The 22,467-nt window shown below is 34.9% G+C and overlaps 2 protein-coding genes and 1 long non-coding RNA gene across 6 annotated transcripts; 1 reads left to right on the top strand and 2 right to left on the bottom strand.

Moving 5' to 3' along the window:
* The first annotated feature begins 677 nt into the window (after positions 1-677).
* On the top strand, positions 678-1,310 carry LOC106332653 (protein PSY2). The gene is made up of 2 exons (XM_013771131.1): positions 678-937; positions 1,072-1,310. The coding sequence occupies exons 1-2, from the start codon at positions 850-852 to the stop codon at positions 1,197-1,199; spliced, it is 216 nt and encodes a 71-aa protein (XP_013626585.1). The 5' UTR covers positions 678-849; the 3' UTR covers positions 1,200-1,310.
* Positions 1,311-6,543: 5,233 nt separating this feature from the next.
* On the bottom strand, positions 6,544-8,609 carry LOC106336435 (asparagine synthetase [glutamine-hydrolyzing]-like). The gene is made up of 7 exons (XM_013775270.1): positions 8,348-8,609; positions 8,116-8,277; positions 7,706-8,008; positions 7,487-7,621; positions 7,236-7,403; positions 7,046-7,153; positions 6,544-6,943 (listed from the first exon to the last, which is right to left on the bottom strand). Exons 1-7 carry the CDS (start codon positions 8,594-8,596, stop codon positions 6,710-6,712), a joined length of 1,359 nt encoding a protein of 452 aa, XP_013630724.1. The 5' UTR covers positions 8,597-8,609; the 3' UTR covers positions 6,544-6,709.
* A 2,414-nt stretch (positions 8,610-11,023) lies between these two features.
* Positions 11,024-22,151, bottom strand: LOC106336436. 4 transcript variants are annotated; one of them, XR_001268838.1, is made up of 8 exons: positions 21,671-22,151; positions 16,797-17,233; positions 16,606-16,679; positions 16,431-16,530; positions 16,262-16,344; positions 11,905-12,018; positions 11,605-11,816; positions 11,024-11,299 (listed from the first exon to the last, which is right to left on the bottom strand). It is a non-coding gene; the product is annotated as an uncharacterized LOC106336436 (long non-coding RNA). The 4 variants fall into 4 exon arrangements; XR_001268839.1 differs by lacking the exons at positions 11,605-11,816; positions 11,905-12,018; XR_001268837.1 differs by lacking the exons at positions 11,024-11,299; positions 11,605-11,816; positions 11,905-12,018 and adding exons at positions 12,045-13,936; positions 14,023-14,093 and having other exon boundaries at positions 16,262-16,530.
* Positions 22,152-22,467: the final 316 nt, after the last annotated feature.

Below are 22,467 nucleotides of genomic sequence, written 5' to 3' on the forward strand. Positions count from 1 at the left end.
TAGCTTTTATTTAAAGAAAGAAAAAATATTTTTTTGTACACTACTAATTAATTTGATAGTTAGTTTAATAAAAAACATAGTAAATATTTATATGGACCGACTTATTTTTCTAAGAATTCTAATAATCAATTTATAGGGGATATGCACTATAATTTCTTAGACCAACTCGGCCATATTGACCTCTTTTGTAGATGTTATATTTGTCATTCAACTTTCGTTCTAGAGCACTTGTTTTATGCAAACCACATTTGTTCCTCTGATCTATTTGCTATGCAACTATTGTGTCACCATTAGAAATTTTGGAAGGGTTTAAGAAGTTTAGAAAGGTTCTCATGGATGAGGTTGTCCCAGGGCCGGCCCTCAGAATTTGGGGGCCCTAGACCATTTAGTAATGATATTTGTATATTTGCTGTAACAAAAATTTAAACCGTTAATAAGTTTTTTGAAAGTCTCTAGGTAATTTTAAGTTTATAATTGTTCTCCTATTTTTTTGATCTGTTTGTATTATTATAAAAAAATTCTGGAAAAAAGAAAGAGAGAACACAAACAATGAATAAAATGCAAGGCGCAACTTCGTAACCATTGGCGAGGCCGATATGATAAGCCTAACCAGGTGTCATTATTTCCTTGATCATCTTCTGGCCATTAATATCCCATCCCCCAAACTAACACTGTTCTTTAACGCACATACACACCCACACAAAATGGCAGGCTTTAATGTTTAGTCTCTAGTTCACGTGAAAAACAGGTTGCATTTGGATACACACCGCAGATTCAATTTTGGTATCATCATATCACATCTATAAGTATATACGACGCATATGTCTATACCTCCCAAACCAAACTGAGATGAGTTTTGGAGTTCGTCTTCTTTTGTTTCTCATACTAACCCTTCCACTTGTTACATCCTCTGGCCGCAACACTCTTTCTGTTTCAGGTTTTACTTCTTTTTAATTAATTTGTCTTCTTCTTCTTCTTCTTCTTTATGTTTTAATTCGTTAAACTATACTAATGTTCTGATTTTGGTTTTAGGTTTGACCAAGGTTGAATTGTTTTTTTTTTATTTGTTAGGAATTGGGAAGACAGGGGTAGCAAAAAGATTATTGATGGTGAGCATCGAGGATTATGGTGATCCATCTGCAAACACCAGACACGATCCCAGCGTTCCAACCAATGCAAAGGCTGACACAACACCTTAAAAGTCGTTGATTTTACTTGTTTACTCTATGTTTTTTTTGGGGTAAAATTGTGTACTCCATGTTGAATATATATGTAATAATATCTGCTTTGAGCGAGTTGTATTACAGTCATCTGAGTAGAAAACATGCAAAATCTTGTGAAAACCATGTAAGATATGTATCAATCCAACACTTTGGGGACAATAAGGCATGGTTTTGGTGTCAACATAAAACATGACATTCTGGCACATAAGCTTTTGAAAAAACCGTATTTTGTGTATATTCTATTCAGCTTAGGGTTTCAGAATCTTCTACCCAGCAATTATTGAGTGTATGTCACGTTTAATTCAGGAAAATCCGCCTCTAGCATCTTTGTCATGGTTACTGCAGTTCCCCTGCGACCAAAATTATTAAGAAAAAGCAGCTATGAACGTGCAGATCCTGCAGTACACATCAGTGTACCACCACAGGTCCACACTTATGCTCAGAGTTACAAAAGGTGTCATTCAACAGGAAATGAAAGTCTGATATGTATCAATAACTGATGCAGCCAAGTATTTCCTAGAAACTTTAAAACGATAAGGAGGCTTCACAATAAGTTTTTGTGAAAACAAGCAAAATCACATTTTTCATATCATATTACAATACATACACTACAAGAAAACAACGGTATTTTGAGGGACATTCCAACGGAAAATGAAATCCTCGGAATATCCCGAGGAATTTCCGAGGAAACACAAAATTTGGTTTTCTCGGAATTTCCTCGGAATATACCGACGGAATTCCGAGGAAATATCAATCCGTCGGAATATTCCGAGGAAATTCCGAGGAAAAATGTGTTCCTCGGAAAAAACCAATGAATTCCGAGGAAATATTATAGCCGTTGGAGAGCCGTTGGAGATTTTACAAAATTCCGAGGAAATTCCGACGAACTAGCCGTTGGCGTCGGAATTCCGTCGGAATTTCCTTGGTCTGTCGGCAGGATTTAAACTATAAATACAAGCAGTCCTCTTCCTCTTCATTCACTCCATATCTTCATCCTCCCTCTTACTCTATTTACACACGAATTTGATTCATAAAAAATATGTCTTCTTCAAATTATTTTCGTTCTTGGATCGATCGACCTCATTTGGATCCGAACACGAGATTGCTTACGGAAGAATACCAACGAGGTATAACCGAATTCATGGGGTTAGTTCACCGACAACCGGAAGCAAAAACAAGTATGTTAAGATGTCCTTGCTCTAATTGTAAAAATAGAAAGGTTATTAAAGAGTGGGATGTTTGGACTCATCTATATTTGAGTGGGTTTACACGAAGTTACAAAATTTGGTATCATCATGGGGAAACTGATTATGAACATGGTAGTACTAGTGAACCTCAGCCAGCGGTTAGATTAGAAGAACCAATTAGAACGGATGTAGATTATGGTGTAGGTACTGAGCAGATGATAAATGATCATTTTAGAGGGGAAGATTTACCCAATGCACAAGCTAAGAGATTTTATGATATGTTGGATGCTGGAAAGCAACCATTGTACGAAGGTTGCAGAGATGGTCATTCAGCTTTATCATCTGCTACAAGATTGATGGGCATTAAAACAAATTATAATTTGGCTGAAGACTGTGTGGATGCGATTGCTGATTTTGTAAAAAGTATTCTACCCGAGGATAATGTAGCTCCTGGTTCATACTACGAGGTTCAGAAACTCGTAGCTGGTCTTGGTTTATCGTATCAGGTAATAGATGTATGCAGCGACAACTGCATGATTTATTGGAGGGCGGATGAACAGCGGGTTACATGCAAATTTTGTGGAAAGCCTCATTATAAATATACGAGTTGAAGAGTTCCAGTGCCATATAAAAGGATGTGGTATTTACCTTTGACGGAAAGGTTGCAGAGGTTGTATCTGTCTGAACGCACAGCGCAACCAATGAGATGGCATGCGGAGCACTCAACAGATGGTGAGATCAGACATCCTTCAGATGCAAAAGCGTGGAAGCATTTCCAATCAAAGTATCCCGACTTTGCGTATGAAAGAAGAAATGTCTACCTTGGATTATGTACTGATGGTTTCAGTCCGTTTGGCAAGAGTGGAAGACAATATTCTCTATGGCCCGTCATTCTTACACCATACAACCTCCCCCCAAACTTGTGCTTGCGACGAGAGTTTTTGTTTCTCTCGATTCTCGTTCCCGGACCAGAGCATCCTAAGAGATCACTTGATGTGTTTCTTCAGCCACTAATATATGAGTTGCAACAACTATGGGCTCAAGGTGCTGAAACATACGATGTTTCGTGTAAAGAAAACTTTCAAATGCGGACAGTACTAATGTGGACAATAAGTGATTTTCCAGCATATGATATGTTGTCTGGATGGACAACGCATGGAAGGATATCATGTCCATATTGTCAAGATAACACTGATGCTTTCCAACTAAAACACGGAAGGAAAACGTGTTGGTTTGACTGTCACAGGAGATTCCTACCACCTGATCATCCATATCGTAGGAGTAGGAATTTGTTTACGAAGAACAAGAGGGTGTTTGACAGTCCACCTCCGGAAATTTGTGGGAAAGATTTGAAGATACAACTAAGAGATTTTGGTGCAGAAAGGACGCCAGAAGTCGGTGGACATGAGCGTTTTCCGGTAGATGCTGTTGGAGAACTACATAACTGGCACAAAAAAAGTATTTTCTGGGATCTGCCATACTGGGAGGATCATCTGCTAAGGCATAATTTAGATGTCATGCATATTGAGAAGAACTTTTTTGACAATCTCATGAACACGATCCTTAATGTTCAAGGTAAAACAAAGGATAATTTGAAGTCAAGACTGGATTTAGTCGATATATGTGCTCGTTCAGAACTTCATGTTGATGAAAATGGTAGGGCTCCTTTTCCCATATACCGACTTGATGCAGAGGGAAAAGATGCGTTCTTTGATTGGATTTCAAACGATGTGGAATTTCCAGACGGTTACGCATCAAATTTGCGTAACTGTATCGACAGAAAGGAAGGAAAGTTTACTGGCTTGAAAAACCACGATTGCCATGTAATGATGCAGCGCCTCCTTCCGTTCGCCTTCAAGGAACTATTACCACAAAATGTTCATGAAGCAATTGCAGGGATAAGTGGTTTCTTCCGCGATTTATGCACGAGATCAGTGACTCTTGAAGGTATTGAAAATTTGAAGACTAACATAGCCGTGATTCAGTGCAACCTTGAGAAGATATTTCCTCCCTCATTTTTTGATGTTATGGAGCATCTTGTTATTCACCTGGCAAGAGAATTGGAACTTGGTGGTCCTGTGCAGTATAGATGGATGTATCTGTATGAGCGGTATATGTTCCATTTGAAGAAGATGGTGAAAAATTTAAGTAGGGTGGAAGGTTCTATAGTCGCACAGATGATCAATGAAGAAACTTCAAACTTTGCCGAGTACTACTTTCCAGCAGAAGTTCAGACCAAAAACAGAAGACCTGCTCGGCATGATGATAGAGGCGAACGGGCAACATATCATGTTACGGTTCCAGACATTTTCACAGACGTTGGACGACTTAGCGGAAAACCAAAGGACCGTCGACTTACTGAGCAGGAGCGCAGTAATTTGCAAACATATTTGCTCACCAACTGCGAAGACGTTCTTCAATATGAGAGGTAAATAAATGAGCTTACAAATTTTTATTTTAACAAGTTGAAATTTAAATCTTAATTAATTACATTATTGTCATCATATACAGGATTTTCATGGCAGAAAAGCGGTTCGAGTATAGATACGCCACAGAGGACGAACTAGAAGAAATGAAGCAGAGAGAATTTACTGGATGGATGTTTACTTATGTGAGTGCTTTAAACAAATTAAAATATATTTTATCACATATTTATACTAATTCACATTTATTGATATAACATATATATATATGTGCTATTAATAGGTGTCTGCTGGTTTGGCCAGAGGTGAAACATTTGACGATTGGATACGTGAGATGGTCGTTGGACCAAACTTTGTTGTGAAGTCATATCCGAGATTTTGTACTCGAGGATATGCATTCACAACTCAGAAGAGGAGACGTTCGAGTACGACTTATGATGATGGCGTTTGTTCTGCATCAGGAGATGATGTATACTACGGACACATACATGAGATTTTGGAAATCAAGTATTTGGGCATGGTTGGATTGCGCTGTACTGTTTTCTATTGTGATTGGCACGACAACACCCCAGATCGAGGTGTGAGAACAGATGCATTTGGTGTTACATCAGTAAATTCGAGGCGAAAGCTGCAATATTATGATCCTTTCATTCTTGCTTCCCAGGCCGATCAGGTAATTAAATGTTAATTATTCAGAATGATTCATCATCATGTGTATTAATTTATAATTTTTCTAAATGTTACAGGTTTGTTATATCAAGTACCCCCGGGTAAGGAACAGAGATGATCCATGGGTTACTGTTACAAGACTCAACCCGAGAGGCCGAGTTCAGGGAAGTTCTGAGCTGGAAGACCCACTACAACCAAGCACATCCGGCAACTGTAGTGCAGCAGAAAATTTAGCTGGAGTTGGCCTTGTAGTCGATTTAACCGACTTTGGAGAGGAAGCCGTCGTTCACGTAGAGGATGAACCAGTAATTGGAGAGTTTCACCAAGATCCAGATTCAGATTCATCTAGTGATGATGACTCGGAAACAGAATATCATTGATTTTTTTTATTTTTTTTAAAGAAATACCGAGGAAATTCCGAGGAACACTTGATATAACCTCTTTCCTCGAATAATAGTTATTTGGTTTATCTAGCAAGGCAAAGCTGAATACGAATTAAAAACTACTCAGAACACAACCAAATCTACATTCCGAGGATATTAATTATATTTTTTACTCGATCGATCGATGCATTTTTGGACATATATCCATCGATCGATCCGTTTATAAAAAAAAGTTCGGAATATACCGAGGGACACCTTTCCTCGGAATATTCCGAAGGACACGTTCCTCGGAATATACCGAGGAATATGTCCCTCGGTATATTCCGAACTTTTTTTTATAAACGGATCGATCGATGGATATATGTCCAAAAACGCATCGATCGATGAACTTCCGAGGAAATATCCCGACGAAGTTCTCCCTCGGTATATTCCGAGGAGATTTCCGCCAAACTAGTGATCATCGAAATTTCCTCGGAAATTTGTTTCCTCGGAATTTCGTCGGAAAATTCCGAGGGATTTCTGAGGAAAGAATAAATTCCGAAGAATTATTTCTGAGGACTTGTTTCGTCGGTATGTCGTCGGAATAACGTTATTCCGACGAAATTCCGACGATTTTTTCCCTCAGTATCCTTGCTGTTTTCTTGTAGTGATATAATTATAATAAGATTAATGTACATCGATTTTGCAGAAACAGTACATTCGAATCTTTACTAATAGTACAAGAACAATAAACTTTACCAACTTTATTTTGAAATCATACAAAAACACTTAAACCCATTAGGACAACTTTAAAGAACTCCAATTCCCCTATATATTCTTCAAACTCATGTCTGAATCACAACTTCTTGTCCCATCATCATTGGGATGTCGTCGATTGCCTTATGTGGCGCCGGCAAGGGCAATGCCACTTTGCTGCCGTCGTAGGCGGAGAGGTGAACTCCAATCGCAGCTCTTCCAGATGGATCCATATTGTTGGACCAGCTTGCATCCCACTCCACTGCTTTTGCGGTCGAGCAAGCCACGGTCGCACCTCCGGGAACAGTTATCCTTGCCGAGTTCTGCACAATAAAAGCATCTCAAAAGTTGTAAATTTGCTAAACCAAAAAAAAAAAAAAAGAGTTTCCATTACATCATCTGAATATTAAATAAGAGTATTTTACCTGTGGGAAGAACCTCTCAAAGATCATTCTGTAATAGTAAGCTTCTTTGGTGAGTGGGGTGTTGTGAGGGAAGATAAAAGCAGCGTTCGACATCATCTTGTCATTAACCTAAAAACAAAACATATAAAAAAATCAGATCTAGACCAAAATTTAGCTAGACAGAAGAGATATGAGATCTTTTGTGGAATACATTTTCAGCAGCGTGGGCTTTGAGGCCATCGATCCAGCTGTAGCCAACACCATCACTAAACTGCTCTTTCTGTCTGTAGAGAATGTGTTTTGGCAAATAAGGACGTTCTTCATCATCAAAGGCTCTCCTTAGAACCCACTTCTCGATCCTCCCTTCCTCTGGTTTGATCTAATAAATCCCATAATAGAAAAGTTTGTTTAAGCGAGTGTACGTCAGCTTGTGAAAGAAGGTATTTGAGTTTTCGTAGTTACCATCTTGGATTCAGGGTCGAGAGACATAGCGGTGTTGATAAACTCCTTGTCCAGAAAAGGAACACGCGCCTCTAGACCAAAAGCAGAGGTAGCTTTGTTGGCTCTTAAACAATCGTATTTGTGAAGAGCCTTGATCTGCAAGGCATCGCATACATAGAGTTAAAAGATCTTTCCTCTTTGGGTAATGTTTTATTTATGATTACACTGAATAGATGATACCTTGCGACAAGTTTCTTGGTGAAATTCTTGCTTGTTAGGTGCCTTGTGGAAGTAAAGATACCCTCCAAAGATCTCATCAGAACCTTCACCGGAAAGAACCATCTTAACACCTAGAGACTTGATTTTCCTGGACATCAAGAACATGGGTGTGCTAGCTCTAATTGTCGTCACATCATATGTCTCGACATGGTAGATCACATCCTCAATCGCATCAATCCCGTCTTGCACCGTGAAATGGAACTCATGGTGCACCGTCCCCAAATAATCCGCCACTTCTTTTCCCGCCTTCACGTCCGGCGAGCCCTAACAGGAAATAAGAAACAAAAAGCGATGCTAAATTTGAATTTCAAACTTTAAAGCACTATTCACTCTGTTTTGAAAACAGAGGACCTCTGTTATATATAACACACCTCAAGACCGACGCAGAAGGAATGAAGCTGAGAACCCCATCGCTTAGCTGCTTTAGTACCAGCCAAGTGACGGGCAGTGATGGAAGCTACAAGAGAAGAATCAAGACCACCTGAGAGTAAAACTCCAAATGGAACATCACTCATCAACCGCTTAGTCACAGCCTACAGAGAAAACCAAACAAATCAAAAAAAGAAGAGATTTTAAATTTGTTTCAAGTGCAAGTTTTCTTACGTCTTCAAAGGCACGTCTAACTGCGAGAGGCTCATAAGGCGTCGAAGGAACTGACTCGTTGTACCAAGGAGGATTGTACCATTGCTTAAACCTTCCTGATTTGCTTGAGTACAAATGACCTGGAGGAAACACTTCGAAATGTTCACAATCCTCATGTAAGCCTTTCATCTCTGAAGATATCCACACAGATCCGTCTAGTCCCCAACCAATGTAAAGTGAAGTAACACCAATAGCGTCACGAGCTACCATGAATGAGTTATGTTTTGTGTCTTTCTAAAAATATATTAATATTTTTTTTGTATATTCTCCGAAATTCAACCAGCAAAGAAAGTCACGTTTTCTTTTTGTTCAGAGATATTTCACATAAACTATTCAAAAGGGAGACTTTTGATTTTGTCAAGCATCACCTTTCTTTAGCGTTTAACAAAAAAAAAAAGGCAAGAAAAGGAACATAGTAAAACTATTACCAATATATTTTCCTGTTTTTCTTCTAAGAAATTTACTCTATGTAGTTTCTAAAATAATAATTTTTAAATATAGAGTAACAATCTCTATTATATATAAAAGAAATATAAATGGGTTGAAATAGTTTTGTCTCTAAATACTACTGGTTCCGTTCTAAAAATTCTACTTTACAAAAATTATTTTAAATTTACTAATTAATAATAAATTTTAAAGTTCAAAAATATTATTATGGTTATTGAAGTTTTATTGGTTAAAATTTATGGAGAATAGTGGTTACAAGAAATAATGCGTTAGTAATTCAAAAAATTATATATTTTTTAATGTGTAAAAATTCTAAAACATATAGAGTATTATAGAGGCAAATAAAAAATGGATCAGACATACTCTAATAATAGTTAAAAATGGTATTAGATCACATCAATCTTCATCATAATAATCTGTAGAAAAAAACATAACATTCTTGATTGTACATTTTGAGGTCTAGCATCAAACTTATCATAATTGGATTTGCCGATTTTACTTTGTTTTTAACGTGACAAACCAATTATTTTTTCCTATTTTCAAGAACCCAAAGAAAAGAAAGAAAAAGCATAGGAAAGCTTTATTACCTGCGAGAAAGCTCAAGAACACGTACTCTCTTGGCCTGAGAATCGCCGGAACATCCTAAAAGGGCAAGTATTCCACACATGTTTCTTGTTTGATCGCGAAATATTTAAATTGGTTTTGCTTGTTTGATGTCTTGTTCCCTGGACCGATGGCTCTATTTATAGAGTTAGAGCGGCGCCGTGATGTCGCGTTTCGTGCGAATGGGTCATTTGTGGGGCCATTTTAATTTTTACCGGATAAGAACCGGATAGCTCTGACCAGCTGTTGCCACGTGATATCTTTTTTACCAATTTGGTATTCTTTGTCTTTCGCCGGTTTCTTTTTTCCAATTTTATGGTAAGATAGCTCCGGTTTAGGTTTATCCGGCTGAGTCAGCCACTGGATATGACGGTGGAAAATATTTTAAATCTATTCAGATTGATTTGCAGTCGTATACGTGGTATGAGGACAATGGTTGATCGTAGATAACCATTTTGCTATCTTAAAAAGGACCTATCCGCAAAACCGTACAGATTTGTTTTCATTTTTATACATTTGAAAATTTTATTTGTATTTCATTAATGGTGAATATTCTTAACATTACCCATATTTATAAATATTTATGGTTTTTTAAATAAAATAATGTTATAATCAACATGTATAATTTTTTTTTTCATTTTCTTCTTCCATTTTTCTAGATAGCTTCGTGATTTTTAAAATCATATATTTGTTTGTTCCTACTCATAAAGCTTTGTAGTATGTATTTTAAATTATTTTTCAAAAACACAAACGTATATCACAAAATAAAATTACACACTCTATTCATAAATTTATATCAAAAACTAAATTATGCAGTTAGAACAAAAATTAAAACTAAAAGTTTAATAAGATATTCAGATATAAATTTCAGTTATCTTAATTAAAATAGTATAGGGATGGGATATAATTATTTCCAATGCAAAAATTTTAGCAGTCCTAAAAACAAAACAAAAATTATAATTTCTATTAAAATAATTTTGTTAAAGAAAATTTATTCCGCTCTATTATTGTTTATTCATTGAACTTGATCCGTGATCGTCTGAATATTTGTTTTCACTTTAATTTGTTTCTATACTATATATTTGTAAATTTTAACGTATTAACTAATTGTTAATATAACATTTAAAACATAACAATTTTATTTATTACTTTGAATAATTATTATTTTGTGAGTTTAATCGTGTATCATCTCACAATGTATCATATAAGCAAATCTAATAATTATATCTAATTGGACTTATATATATTAAAACATTATACCAATGAGTTATGAATATATTATTTTATATTTTAATTTATATGATTATAAATTGATTATGACGTGTGTTTTTACTTGATTATTTATTACTAATAAATATTGAAAATATTTATTATGTTAATACAAAATATATTAGGAAATAAATTGAGAAATCTATTTTGGTTAAGATTCGATTTAAGAAATCTATTATTTAAATTAAGAAAGACATTAGATGATTAAATCAATTATTTAAATTAAGAAAAAAATATACTTAAATATATATTCAATAAATATTTTAGTGGCATTTTACTGGTAAAACTAAGGAGAATTTCTATTTTGTACTTTTATTTTAATAATATAGATATAAATAAAATTCAGATGAAAATTGCTTTAAAAATAAAATTAGATTTTGATACGTTTTTAAAGAATGGAAATGTTTTCTAGCAATATCTAATTTACGAAATCAAAAAGTTTTAATATCTTTATTTAATTATATTCCTAAAATATAATTATTTTATTTTATATTTATATTATATAAGATATTACTTAATTACAATTTTAATTATTCCAACCCTTGTTTAACTAATGGGTCTCAGTTAGAGTTAGTCTTGGCCCAATTCCAAGTCCTGCAACAACAATAGAAGTCAGTTAAAGTTTATACGAAGCCTAATGCAATAAGGAAAAATTTATCATTAAAATTTACGGAGATAGGAAAAGTCTAGTAGTATAAATAGGGACTTAAGTCATTGTTAGTCATTAAAGGTCTTTGCAATAGAGAGATATATAAGTCAAGAGTTAGAGTCTTTTGTCTAGAGATCAAAAGCTTTCTATTTTTTGAGATAAAAATTTGGTTTCAGATTCTAATAAAGAAAATATGTTCTGGTTCACATTTATTCTAAGTTTAAAGTTAGAAGTCAAGGTTAATCCTTACAAATGATATGAGAGCCAGGTTATGATTACGGGTGGTTTAACTGGAATGCCTACGCCAAGGATTGACGTGGATAGGTGCGATGGAACATGAGATTTCTCGCTATGGAAGGTTCGGATGATGGCTCACTTTGGTGTCCTAGGACTAAAGGATTTCTTATCTGATGAGAGGCTTCTAATGGATTCACCGGTCACCAAGGAAGAAGGAGATGATACCTTGAAGGACACGGAGAAAGAAAAATCAGGAAGCATTCCGAAATTGATCCCATTAAGCTCAGAAAATTAGAAAAACAAAAGATCTCACTGTGGTAAACGTTGGAAACAAAGTTTTAAGGAAAATCAGCCACTGTGAAATGGCTTATGCGATGTGGGCAGCTCTCAACACGATGTACACGGAGACATCCTTGTCAAATCGTATCTACTTGCACAACAAGTTCTATACGTTCAAGATGAACAATTATAAGAGCATAGATACAAACGTGGATGACTTCCTAATGCTAGTAGCAGACTTAAAAAACATGAACGTGGAAGTTGATAAAGCAGTTCAAGCTATTCTATTACTAAATTCAATGCCTCAATGATATGATCAACTCAAGGAGACCCTCAAGTACGGTCGAGACACTCTCAAATCAACGAAGTAACAGGGCCTGCACTATCTAAGGAGAGAGATTTATTGGAAAGCGGCAAACTCAATAAGTCTCAAGATGATGTTGGCGATAGAGGAAGGTCATCAAACCGGTCCAACAAAGCAGAAAACAAGAATGATAAAAGAACGGTCTAAGAGCAAGTACAGAAGATCCAAATCAAGACCAAAATATGCCAAAAACAATAAGGGTTGTTTCATATGTGGTAATGAAGGACATTGGAAGCGGGAATGTCCAGAAAAGTATTCCTACAAATCTGCCAATGTAGCTTAGGAACCGAAACAACCCTTAGTACTAACCGTAAGTCCTAGTGACACGAAAGAAGAATGGGTAATGTACTCTGGGTGCTCTTTCCATATACTCCAAACAAAGATGTCTTGTTTGACTTACAAGAATTCGAAGGGGGAAGGGTTCTAATGGAAAATAACATGCATTGTGATGTAAAAGGTATTGGTAAGATACGGATCGTGAGACCTGATGGAACCGTGGTGGTTCTCACGGATGTGAGGTACATGCCGACTATGAAGGGAAATACATTATGATCAGGTTCTACAAAGACGGTAAGGAGATCATATCAGAGAAGTTCAACGAAGCTTTATATTACCTACAAGGGACAGTGTCTAAATGAAAAGCTTACATGTCAAAGGATGATGTAGATAAGACATATATATGGCATTCTCGTTTATGCCATATGAGTTTGAAGAATCTGAATGTGCTGATAGAAAAAGGATATGTAACGAAGAAGGAAGTGGACAAACTTGAGTTCTGTGAGACGTGTGTCCTAGTAAAATCTCACAAGCAAAGCTTTCCCGCTGCGAAGCATACCACTAAAGAAATTCTCAAGTACATACATTCAGATTTATGGGGAGCCCCATTGACTCCAGAAAGTCTAGCTGGAAGAAAGTACTTTATAAGCTTCATAGATGATTTTTCACGCAAAGTTTGGATTTACTTTCTTAAAACGTAAGATGAAGCCTTCAGCAAATTCAAAGAATGGAAAGAAGCCGTGGAAAATCAATCAAGGAAGAAAATATAGTGTCTTAACGGGTAATTGTCTTGAGTTTTGTAATCAGTAGTTGGATAAACTATGCAAAGATTCAGGCATTAAGAGACACAAGACTTGTATGTATACTCCACAATAGAACAGAGTTTTAGAACGAATGAACATGAAAATTATGGACAAGATTTGGTGCATGCTCGTGGAGACATGGTTAGGGCAAGAATTCTGGGCCGAAGCTGCTTCAGCGGCCACATATGTGATCAATCGATCTCCTAACTCTGTGATTGATTATTCACTGCCTGAAGAGAGATGGACAGGTACTAAGTGCGACTTAAGAAACCTTAAAAGGTTCGGGTGTTCTGTTTTTGTACATAAGATTCAAGAAGAGACGAGTCCAAGGGCCATAAAAGGTGTTTTTATGGGATATCCGTTCGGAAATAAGAGCTATCGCGTGTGGGTACCAGAAAGTCGTTAATGCGACACAAGTAGGAATGTCGTGTTTAATGAAGAAGAACTCAACAAACACACAATACATAATCTTAAGAGAGGCGCCAAATTTGAAAACATGGAGAATAACACAAAGGAAAAGAGAATGAGGCGAATGGCGTTCAATGAAAATTTGATAGAATGACCAACTCCATCAGAGGAAGATGACGAGGAGTTAACAGCTCCATGTAGAGTATCTATCATACCTGAAACGTCTAATATCCCGTAAGACAGCATGACCAGAAAAGAAGACGAAACCGTTTCAGACATAAAAACAAGTATCGATGATTACCTGATGGCAAGGGACCGAGTTAGAAGGCAAATAAACCCACCATCAAGATTCGAAGACACATATTTCGTAGCCTATGCATTCGCAGCAGCAGATGAGATAGAAATAGAAGAACCTAAGACCTTCACTGAAGCTATGACGAGTAAGAAACAAAAAATATGGAAAAATGGAGCAGATGAAGAGATGAACTCACTCCAACAAAATCGTACATGGATCTTGATTGAGAAACATGAGAATGCAAAACTCGTAGGATGCAAGTGGATTTTCAAGATAAAACTTGGGATACCAGGAGTAGAAAAACCGAGATATAAGGTGAGATTGGTGGCTCAAGGTTTCTCACCACTAGAAGGGATTGATTAAAACGAAGTGTTTTCTCCGGTGGTGAAACATGTATCGATTTGCATAATGCTCTCAATTGTGGTTAACAACGACTACAAGCTTGATCAAATGGACGTGAAGACAACGACTACTTGTATCGATTTACCCAATTTTAGCCATGGTATATTAGTGTTTTAGAGTATATTATATTGGTTTGGAGTATGTTTTAGAGTTTTTTCAGGTCCAAGTACGTTTTGGAGAATTTTGGTGATTTTGGAGCATTTTGGAGATTTTTGAAGTGCAAAACTGCACTAACGCGTCAGATGTTTAGATATGGATGGAGGCATTCCCATTGTGCGATTGAGCTGATATTTTGCCACAAGATATAGCTTTGAGTTAGCTTTCCAATGCCACCGGTTTGAGGTCAATCCAACAGTTAGATCAGAAGTAATGCTCGTTTTACTGAAGAGTGGTACATATGCCTCATGAGATGGAGTTGTCGAGGAGATGAAGGAATGTCGATCGACGGTGCACCCTTAGTGTCGATCGACGGTGATGCCAAAACGTGGTCCAAGCCTATTTAATGACTAACTTAAGTCCACAAGTTACCAGAATATCCCTGAACGATTCAGGACCCTATTTATGTGTTTTCAAAGGCATTGTTGACGAGTACACTTTCTTTACTACATTTTTCTTGTTATAGGGTTGGAGAGAAGATCAATTCTCCTTCAGAGATTGATTGGAACTCCATTGGTTTTACCGTTGCTTTTTTATCTATTATATTATTCAAACCATGATTTGTTTTATTGCTTGCATGTCTGAGTAATCACCCTGTTAGATTTAGGGATATCATGAGCTTAATGTCAAACTGAATATATTAGGATTGTTTACTGATTTATACACCATGGTAGCTTGTAATATTAGGATCTGGAATATTTGGAAAAGCACGATAGTGTGACAGATTGTTTGAACCTAGAATCATAGGATAATCGAGAGGCACGAAGTGCAATTGATTAACGAAACCCGAACCCTGAGTGAATTAGATATCTAGGCACATACGAGAGTTGGTCTAGATCTAATTAAACATTATTGATATGTGCGATAATGCTTAACCGGTTGCATCGATCGATACTCATTCTTTGTTTGCATGCGATGGATGGAACATAGTATTTAGATATCTGATTAGTAATTGCATGCCGAAGCTGGATTACTTGCTAATGAATTCAAGTTCTAGAATTGAACCTATAAAACTCTTTGCATCCTTGATTGTTGTTTTGAATCTCTTGATTGATAGATTCCTAGGTCTAGCGCTTTAACCTTATTGTTTACAAACCTCAGTCAACCAATCGAACAACTGCCTTGCTCACCTTGCTTTCATTTATTTACTGCTTTATAAACTGTTTGCCTAGCTTAACCTTGATTTCTAAAGTCTATTTCGTGCCCTAGCTCTTTGTGGATTCGATCCCTAAGTACTACAATTGAACCTCTTATATGAGAGAGTAAAATCACTGCTTAGGATAATTTGAGTGATATCATTACGCAACAGACTTTAACAGAAGAAGGTCAGTTACTGGATACATATTTAAAGTTTGGGGAAACAGGATAAGCTGAAAATCAAGATTACAAGACATAGTAGCTCTTTCGACAACCGAATCTAAGTACATGGCTTTAAAAGCGGCTGCGAAAGAAGCGTTATGGCTAAGAACATTATGCAAAGACCTATGATTCAAGGAAGAAAGTGTCAAGATTAATTCTGGTTCACAAAGAGCTATAGCCCTAGCAAATAATCATGTTCATCACGAACGAACTAAGCACATTAACACTAAATATCATTTCATCAGAAATGTGGTCGAAGATGGCAGTGTTACTCTATCTAAAATCCATACTAGCAAGAACCCATCAGACTTTCTAACTAAGGCTTTACCAGGGAAAAAATTGATCTCTGTTGTGAAGTCCTCAAAATAGCCTAAGAAACCGGCACGACAGGTAACTTCGTTATCGATTCACCTTGCATAAGAAGAAGTAATAAGGTTAGAGCAATCATATTACTTCTCATCGATAACAAGGAAGCTCAATAGGTACAAGGAAGTGACCTGCTATGAAGATGCAAGGCAAGGAGTTCTAAAGCTAGAAGGTCTCAGCTTAAGGTAGAGTAAGCTGGGATAGACCAAAACAGGAAACCGGAATGACTAACTGAAACAAGGTGACTAAAGACATTAGAGAAAACGTCTTAAACATCAAAGCAAAAAGTAGAAGGGAGACGGGTACCTCAAGCGGTAACAAGGAGGCTCAATGGGTCGTTTTATACAATGGAGGAGGCGCATATGGTTTCGCTGAAAAAGCTGAAAGAAGATCGGAAAATTGAGAAGTTACCAAAGAGATTTTACTATCTTAACAGGATACAGACAGGAGAAGCAAGAAGATTACAGCTCAAAGTTGAAGAATGAAAGAACGCTAACCGGAAAATGGGATGTCAGATTTCTGGTGAAGTTTCTCTCATTTCCGCCGGTTTGAGAGAATCACTTTCTCAAGCGAAAGAAGAAGTCGTGATCTTCTTTTATGATGAACAAGGATCGGAGTGAGATACGGCACCGAAGAAACATCGGTGGTGGGTTCAAGAAACTGAGTTACGGAGGAGCTAAGTCGAATCTCCTCAAGAAGTGAGGCAAAGCGGAAGATCGAAGACCCTTGACGAAGGATCTGATCGGTTAAGGCCATCGTCGCGAGGAATCGATGTCAACACAACCGTCATCGTCCATGGAAGAAGGGGACGGGGAGCTCGAGACGTCTTCGGTGATAACAAATGAGAGAAGAGAAGTTGAAGTAATTAAGACCCAAGGTAGAGTTTGTTGAACTAATGGGCCTCAATTAGTTAGTCTTGGCCCAACTCCAAGTCCTGCAACAATAAAAGAAGTCGATTAAAGTTTATACGAAGCCTAATGCAATAAGGAAAACTTTATCATAAGAATTATGGATGGAGATATGAAAAGTCTAGTAGTATAAATAGAAACCTAAGTCATTGTTAGTCCTTACGGGTCTTTGCAATAGAGAGATATATAAGTCAAGAGTTAGAGTCTTTTGTCTAGAGATCAAAAGTTTTCTATTGTTTGAGATACAAGTTTGGTTTCAGATTCTAATAAAGAGAATACGTTTTGGTTCACATTCGTTGTAAGTTTAAAGTTCAAGTTCAAGTTTAATCCTTACAACCCTTTTGTAATGAATTTGAATAAAATATCTCTAATCTATTTGATTAATTGTGTTATATTTTGATAATTTTTAATTATTTTATTTGATGTCAATCTATTGACTCTAACATTTTATTTGTATATAATATTTTATTTAATATGAAATCTTATTTAAATTAAAATAAAGATAATTTGGTTTTAATGAAATATAAATAAAATCATTTGACTAATTTAATTGATTTCATATTAAATGAAACTTTTTTGTAGTATCTAAATTTGCGAATATAGTTATACTTTTCTTTATTTTTAAATTATTTGAATGTTTTAGTCAATTATTTGATTTATCAAATAATTTAAAAGTGTAATAATAAAAGTTATAAAAAATATGGGACTTAACGTTTTATAAGACATAAGATTGATTATTTTGTTGCTTAGAAACATTTTTTGTCATTAACATAAATAGATTCTAATAAGATTTTGTAAACCACTTTGGTAACTCTACATCTATATGAACGATGAAAGATGATTGTATCCAGGTACTGCACGCAAAACTATCCGCGTTTGTATTTTTGTGGTCTAAGTATATGAATAAGCTCCGAGTGGTGAAAACTTTCTTTTATGATCTTGATGTCTTCCAAATAGGTTGCAAAGGTAGGTCATTCTTCTTGTGCTTAAACTATCTTCATTAATTAAAAACAATTTGTTGTAAATGTGACGTAAAGTTTCATAAATTTCTCATGCATTCCATTGACTATATGAGGGCTTCTATCTCCGAATGTAGGGATGAGAGACTTGATCTCGTATTCTTTGATTCCATCAGTCCATCAAAGCCTTTTAGTGTATTGTACCAATCATGTCTCAAGAAAATATCTTGATCTTTTCATGATCCATCCGTAAAACACCAGCGTCCCGGTATTGACGGTAATCATGTCCCTTCTATCTCCATATAATGGGTTATTCTTTGTGTGATTGAAGCATGTGCCACAGCCCAAAGTTATGATTCAGTTTTCATCAAAATTAAAGTATTTTTAGGGTTCATATCAATATAAAACTTTGTTGTTTCATCCTTTAAATATACCATAAAATTTATGCAAATTGATGATCTTCCATAAGCGGAAAAGTCTTCCAATACAAATCTCTATAATATTATTTGAGAAGTCAGATTATATTTTTGTGTTTCTAAGTATATGAATAAGTTCCGAGTGGTGAAAACTTCATCTTATGATCTTGATGTCTTCCAAATAGGTTGCAAAGGTAGGTCATTATTTTTGTGCTTAAACTATTTTCATTAATTGAAAACAATATGTTGTAAATGTGATTTGAAGTTTTCATAAATTTTTCATGCATTCTATTGACTATATGAGGGTTTTATCTCTGAATGTAGGTATGTGAGGCTTGATCTCGGATTCCTTGATCCCATCAGTCCATCAAAACCTTCTAGCGTATTGTACCAATCTGGTCTCAAGAAAATATCTTGATTTTTCCATGATCCATCCATAAAACACCAGCGTCCCGGTATTGATGATAATCATGTCCCTCCCATCTCCCTATAATGGGTTATTTCTTTGTGTGATTGAAGCATGTGCCACATCCCAAAGTTATGATTCAGTTTTCACCAAAATTAAAGTATTTCTTGGGTTCATAACAATATTATTGAAAACTTTGTTGTTTTGTCCTTTAAATATACCATAACATTTATGCAAATTAATGATTTTCCATAGGCGGAAAAACCCTTCAATACAAATAATTCATATTTACGAAGACAAATTGAAAAGGGAAAATGTTTGGATTATTCATGATATTTTATTAAAATATAGAAAATAGTATAATGTTGTTTGTAGAAGTATTTAGTATTATTAATGATATTTTATGGAATATAACACATAATTAAAAGCTAGGTCTAAACTATGATCTTATTTTAATAATATAGATGCACATATCTATTTTCTACAATTTTGTTTGGCCAATTTTTTTCTACCGCGGAGGGACTTTCTTTAACTAAACTAATTTCCTAAATAAATAGAGATTTAGAAGGAAAAAAATTAATACCCAAAGTTAGTTAAAAGAAGGACTACTTGAAAAAAATATTTCTCAATTGAAATATTAGTAGTAAGTGAAATAGATTACTTAAAATATATCTCTAAGGAATAGTGATAGCATATATGTTAAAAATGTTGTGTTGATAAAGTGATAGAAAAATAGCTATAAATAGTAAAAAAATTGTAAAATTCTCCAAAAATGACAAAGTTACCACAAATGAAAATAGATGAATTAGTTTGCATTCATAATTTCACAAAAAAAAAATATTTATATGCTTTTGAGATTAGACATGTGTTATGGACTTGGTCACGATTATAACCGAAATTGGGAGATTGGATGATATGAGATTATGAGGCTTCACAAAATAAGCAAAACCGGAGTAGTCGAGTATATCTATAAGTAATATTATATGTATAACTATCTACTTTATAATGTACATGTGTATTCCATGTGTAAGACATTGCACATGCCTCCCACGTTGCTACAACGTGCAAGGTTGTGAAGATGATCATATCTTTACAACCTCAAATTTTTTTTACTTTTTTACAACCTCGAAATTTGGATAATGGAAAATCAGAAAATTCATTTTGAAAATTTAAAACTGTACTTTGGATGACGTTAGTAATAGCCCTGGAACGGATCGGATATCCGGGGTATTTTGAGATATCCGGATTCAGATTCGCCGGATCCGTAAAATTGCTATCCGGATTCGGGCTCTCCGGATATCTGGGGTTAGGATATTCGGACTAAAATCCGAATACCCGCGGATATCCGGATCCGTATCTTTTTTTTTTTAAAAATAAATAATTAAATTAAAAACTAGCTAATTAAAATGATTTATTTAGCCTATTAAATTTTTTTAATGAAAAATTATTGAAATTGAACCAAATTAAAAAAAAAATCATTATTTATCTAGAAATTATATATAGTATACATATATAAATATAATTAAATTTTAATTATTTTAAAAAATTGTAAGTTCGGATCCGGATCCGGATATCCGGACTTAAAATTTCATTATCCGGATCCGGATACGGATCCGCTGAATCCGTAAAATCAAGATTCGGATCTGGATCCGGACCCCCCGAATATCCGTTTTTTCGTATCGGATCGGAACAAATCTCGGATTGGATAACGGATTTCGGATATGTCCCAGGCCTAGTTAGTAATAATATAAGACACATGCCGTGTATAAGCATGTTTCGTTATCAAACAAAGAAAGAAGGGAAGACTTTTTACACCGAAAAAAAGAAAGGGAAAGACTTTAACAAAGAAAAATCAAAATAATATAAACAAAGAAGGAAGTCTTATATATTACTAGTGTTTGAATCCATGCTCCGCATGGGTATATTTTTGCTTGTGAATAATCACTTTTCGTTAAGTAAAATGGACATGTATAAAATAACTTTGTTTTATCAGAAGGAAATGCATATACATAAAAAATTAACACTTTTATCATTAATTAAACACAAACATTAAAATTAAGTTTGATTTGTTTACAAAATTTTTTTTACAATGATCTTAAATAGCTTGTTGAATATAAATATTAATTTGAAACTTTCCTGGTTTACTTTGTTTTATTCTTTAATTTTTTATCTACAATCTATGTTTTTACTTATTGCATCTATTAATTCATTCAGTATCATTTACAAACAAAAATAATATTACAAACGCAATGAAATCAATAAAAAAACCAGCATGTAGTAGAGAAACATCATCTCATAAAAACAAATCTAGAGGTAAATCACTATAGAATAATGGAAAATACTTATATAAAATTTAGTCAAAGTTATTAAATTATGAGCTCGAGTCAGATTAAATATGCTTATTGATATGTTAATTTGAAGCCATAGTAAAATAATTATAAATATAAGCTTGTGTTGTGATTTTTTTTGCAGTTGTAAGAACTTTTGCATTGGTTCTGCAGTTCTCACACTTTTTCAGAGTTAAAAAAAAAAGTGAATAGTCGCACATTATTTTGAAGAACAAATAGGCATAAAGATTTTTCTATGTTTCAGTTTTTTTACACAAACACATGTTTCAATTTTTCTTTACGGTTCTCTAAAGTTAATATACAATATATATACTAAGAGGCTAAGAGAATTTACCTTTTATCAAAAGCCCTTCTTCTGATTCTAAAAACGTTTGCATCTATATTTGTGGCTGACTTCTATCCTTCTATTTCTTTCTATTTCTTCTTTTTTTAGTCTTTTTGGTCGAGTCAAATCTCCAGCTATTCGGATCACCATGTCCTCGCGCTTTCTCCAACTTTCATAGTCATAAACCGGTTTCTATGAAGTAGTGTCGTGCTCCACCATAGTCAACAAAACTGTGCAAAGGAAGGAGATCATAGCGTCATTGGGAAATATAAGTTGTTGTCTTGTTGGGATCATTACTTAGAAATTGATCTCAGAACTGGATCGGGATTCAGTATGATCCCCATTAAAAATTATGATTTTGAAGTTGAAGAAGGAGAATAGAACTTTCACATTCTGTTTTTTATCGATGGGGTTTCTGTGATATTTTTGTTGTATCTAAGAGATACAAGAGAATGAAAACAAATCGTGGGCAAGGAAGGATCGTGGTAATTTGGAGTAACTGTTATACGGATCTTGTTTTCTCTTCTAGTAATTATCGTTCTTTTATTATTTTTTTGAATTTTATAAAATAAGTACGTGGCAGAATTGATTCGCCAAGCGAGTTGCACTGATTTTCTTTGGTTAACTGAAGAGAGGTACACGAAGAGCATATGTATTATTCTTTTCTTTTTCTTTTAATTTACAATAGACTAATTTCATAGTTGAAATAAATAAGTTTCGCTCCGTACATAAAATAGAATGAAAATAAAATTATTATTCTATTGTTTGGATTAATTCCTATTTTTTATTTCACTATGAAATGGGAA

This window comes from Brassica oleracea, chromosome C3 (assembly GCF_000695525.1).
Source record: "Brassica oleracea var. oleracea cultivar TO1000 chromosome C3, BOL, whole genome shotgun sequence".
In the NCBI taxonomy this organism is placed as follows: Eukaryota; Viridiplantae; Streptophyta; class Magnoliopsida; order Brassicales; family Brassicaceae; genus Brassica; species Brassica oleracea.